The 3,725-nt window shown below is 49.5% G+C and overlaps 1 protein-coding gene across 1 annotated transcript in view; it reads left to right on the forward strand.

Annotated features, from left to right (window-relative positions):
* Positions 1–1,902, forward strand: part of LAMC1 (laminin, gamma 1 (formerly LAMB2)) — a 60,534-nt gene extending 58,632 nt beyond the window's left edge. Inside the window, exon 28 of the mRNA XM_009892946.1 lies at positions 1,037–1,902. Coding sequence (XP_009891248.1) covers positions 1,037–1,293 — 257 coding nt within the window. The 3' untranslated portion in view covers positions 1,294–1,902. The remainder of the gene's footprint in view (positions 1–1,036) is intronic.
* Positions 1,903–3,725: the final 1,823 nt, after the last annotated feature.

The following is a 3,725-nucleotide window of genomic DNA, read 5'->3' on the forward strand; positions in this document are numbered from 1 at the left end:
AGGGACCTGGGAGTCCTGGTGGACAACAGGATGACCATGAGCCAGCAATGTGCCCTGGTGGCCAAGAAGGCGAATGGCATCCTGGGGTGCATCAAGAAGAGTGTGGCCAGCAGGTCGAGGGAGGTCATCCTTCCCCTCTACTCTGCCCTGGTGAGGCCACATGTGGAGTACCATGTCCAGTTCTGGGCTCCCCAGTTCCAGAAGGACAGGGGTCTGCTGGAGAGAGTCCAGCAAAGGGCTACAAAGATGATTAGGGGATTAGAACATCTCTCTTATGAGGAAAGGCTGAGGGACTTGGGGCTCTTTAGTCTAGAGAAAAGAAGACTGAGGGGGGATCTTATTAATGCTTACAAATACCTAAAGGGAGGGTGCTGGAGGATGGGAACAGTCTTTTTTTTCAGTGGTGCCCAGTGATAGGACGAGGGGTAATGGGCACAAGCTTGAACATAAGAAGTTCCATCTTAACATGAGGAGGAACCTCTTTACTTTGAGGGTAGTGGAGCACTGGCACAGGCTGCCCAGAGAGGTGGTGGAGTCTCCCACTCTGGAGACATTCAAAACCAAACCTGGATGCCATCCTGTGCAACCTGTTGTAGGTGACCCTGCTCGGGCAGGGGGGTTGGACTAGATGATCTCCAGAGGTCCATTCCAACCCTGACCATTCTGTGATTCTGTGTTTCCTGCTGCCTGATGTTGCAGTGCTGGCAGCTGGTGTGGTGTGCTGGCTACCGTGATGGTGCTGTGCCATGAATCAAATGGGTCCGTTCGCTTCTAGAAATGGGGTTTGTGTGTTTCTTCCCCCTTGCCCCCGGGGTGGCCTCAAAGCTTGTTGTGCACTTTTCTGTGAGCTGAGGGCTGTTGTTGAGGCAGTGAAGGTGTAACATGTTTGGTTGGTCCTGTTTTAAACGCTGTGTCTAATGCAGAGATGGCCCAATGGAGATCTCTATCTGGGTATGGGCTCAGCTGTGTAAGTACCCCAAAACAGTGTATCAAAGGCTTTTTTAATGGGCTTCACTGTTTACTTCTGGCTTTTCAGGGCAACTGGAGACAGTGGACTTGAACAAACTGAATGAGATTGAGGGTACCCTGAACAGTACCAAAAAACAGATGAAAGATAGCAACCTGGACCAGAAAGTTTCTTTCCTTGAGAGAGAAGCCAGGAAGCAGGATGATGCGATACAGGCCTACAACAGGGACATTGAAGAGATCCTGAAGGACATTAGCAACCTGGAAGACATCAAGAAGACCTTGCCGTCTGGCTGTTTTAACACCCCGTCCATTGAGAAACCCTAAGGGTGCACTGGGGGTGGGGAGTATTCCCCTGGTGAGCCGTGGAGCGGTGGTTTGGCTATGGAGTGCCTTAACACACATTACCTTCTTCAAATCCCCAACTCTTTGCTGCTCACAGCCACTGTTTTCTTTTCAAATCAGGATAAGATGAAAGGTTTTTTTTGGTTGTTGTTTTTTTTGTTTTTTTTTTTTTTCTTTTAAAGAAGCAAATTAAATATCCGTCTTTGGGCATCAAAGGGGTTTTTTTATATAAACTGTCTTCCTGAGCACTCTGCCTTTGCCCCTCTCTCAGACACAGTTTCCCTTTGATTAGTGCAAGGATGAGAGATGCTCTGGACTCTTTATACTGTGGTTCAGAAATAACCATGTGAGCTGTATACAGCAACGCAAAACTAACCCTACTTTCTCTCCTCTCTTCTTCCCTCAACTGTAAAATCTTCAGCCCCAGAGCTCTCTGTCCCTATGAAGGAAGGGGATGGCTACCAAAGTATTACTGTAATGGCCAGTATAGCTGCACTCATTCAGATCCCTCTTCCCAATTCTAACCCTGTGAATTTATTTTATTTTTTTTTTATTGTTAACTAGTGGCCAATCGACAGCATTGGTAGCCTTTGACAAAATAGCTGAAACCTCTTTCTGAAATGCTTTCTGTGATGATGCATCGCTCTGAGAAAAACGCAGCCTCTGAGAGGAGCTCTGTGGGAAGATGGGATACTGGTGGAGTGGTAGGTCTTGCCAGCCCCGCTCCTGGTCTGTGGAGAAGTTTTGGGTCTGGTCTGTAAGCAGACTACCTGCTAGGTAGTCCAGGCTGGGGAGTGTTGAAGCCATGAGCTGTGTTCCCATCTGTAGGTGTTGCTATCAAATTGCCAGAGAATTTTTTTTTTTTTTTAGGCTATGAATGTCTGATTGGCAGATTAGTTTGTTCGAGCAGCAGCAGTCTTGCTGAAGAGAAGAGCTGCCATCCAAAGAGCTCTGACATCTGCAGTGGCCTTCATGCTCAGTATCTTTGGGTGGGGAAGGAAGGGCGGATGCAAGTGGAAATGAAAAGGTCTTTCTCCTGGTCTTTTTCCTGAAGGACAGTGGCATTTTTATATCTCCTGGCATTGCTCTCGCCTTTTGCCTGTTTTTAAGCTGGCAGAAAGAGCTGGAGTTTACTGGTGCCCTCTTTTTTTTTTTTTTTTTTTTTTTTGCCTACCAATCTCCCGGTCATACTAAAGTCACCACAGCACAGGGACTTCAGGCCAGGCTCAGGTGGCAATTCTGCCTTTCACACCGCTGCTGCCACCTCCCCAGCAGGCTCCCTTCCCTGCCAGTGCCTCCCAGCTGCTTGCTGGTCATGGGTGGGAGTGGCGGGGAGCCCCTCGCTCCTCTTCTGGCCCTCCTCTGAGACGAGAGCATCCTCTGTGGCTTCCTCCTTGCCTCCAGCCTGGCATCCCCCCCTGCCCCCTCCTTGAGATCCAGTATATATCTATCCTTAAACACTATGCAACTTCGTACGTTTGCGTAGCGGGGAAGAAATTATTATCTGACACACACTGGTGCTATTAATTATTTCAAATTTATATTTTTTGTGTGAATGTGATTTTTTTTTTCCGTTTTTTTTTATCATGGTTATAGTGTGAGGAAGTCTCTTGTGTGTGTGTGTATGTGTGTGTAAATATACTCAGCCATATTTCCAGAGTGGCACAGCCTGGCCTCCTCTATGTGCTTGCCCCTATAGCCATCGGGGTGCGTGCACCATATATCGCTTCTCTGCATATTATTCCCTTAGAGATTGGTAGTTGTCCTACCCCGGCTCCTGCTTTCTTCCCTCTCCCGTGTCCTCAGCACCTGTATGGGCATCAGCAATAACCACTTTGCCTGTTGGGCGGATGCTTTCTAGCCCTCCCTCTGAAGCCAGCCCTGGTGCGTGGTGTTGACAGTACCCCATTGTGTGTCCCTTGTCCCTGGGGACGTTGTGCCAGGAGGAGGGAAGGGGCTGTGGCTTTGCAGCTGGGCTGTGAGGAGCTGTAGTGCTGTCGGGAGGCCGGACCCAGCGTTGAGGTGGTCAAAGAGCTGGATTTGGGGACGTCTTGATACCACTGTGCGAGGCAGGAGGCTTGGCGCACCCTTGGGAGCAGTGCTGCTGGGCAGGGGGTGTTCCCAGCAAATCCCGCATTGCTCTTGTTCCTCTTCTCTTAGAGATCCGTGTAATTTACCAGCTTGGGATTTCCCCCTGCCTGCAAACATAATTAGTACCTGGAGGAGAACTTACCTGTGCTCGCCCACGTGCGTGGGACTTTGAGGTCAGTGTCTTGGCCGGCTGCTCTGGTCAGATGGCTGGCTGTAACCGCGTCACCTCTCTGCCAAGGCTGTGAGAAGAGCAGATGCGAAGATGCACGCATGCCCTGGCTGACCTCAGGCCTAAGGTTTCCTGCTTTCTTCTCTCTTTTTTT

This window comes from Charadrius vociferus, unplaced genomic scaffold, assembly GCF_000708025.1.
Source record: "Charadrius vociferus isolate BGI_N301 unplaced genomic scaffold, ASM70802v2 scaffold39, whole genome shotgun sequence".
Taxonomy (NCBI): domain Eukaryota; kingdom Metazoa; phylum Chordata; class Aves; order Charadriiformes; family Charadriidae; genus Charadrius; species Charadrius vociferus.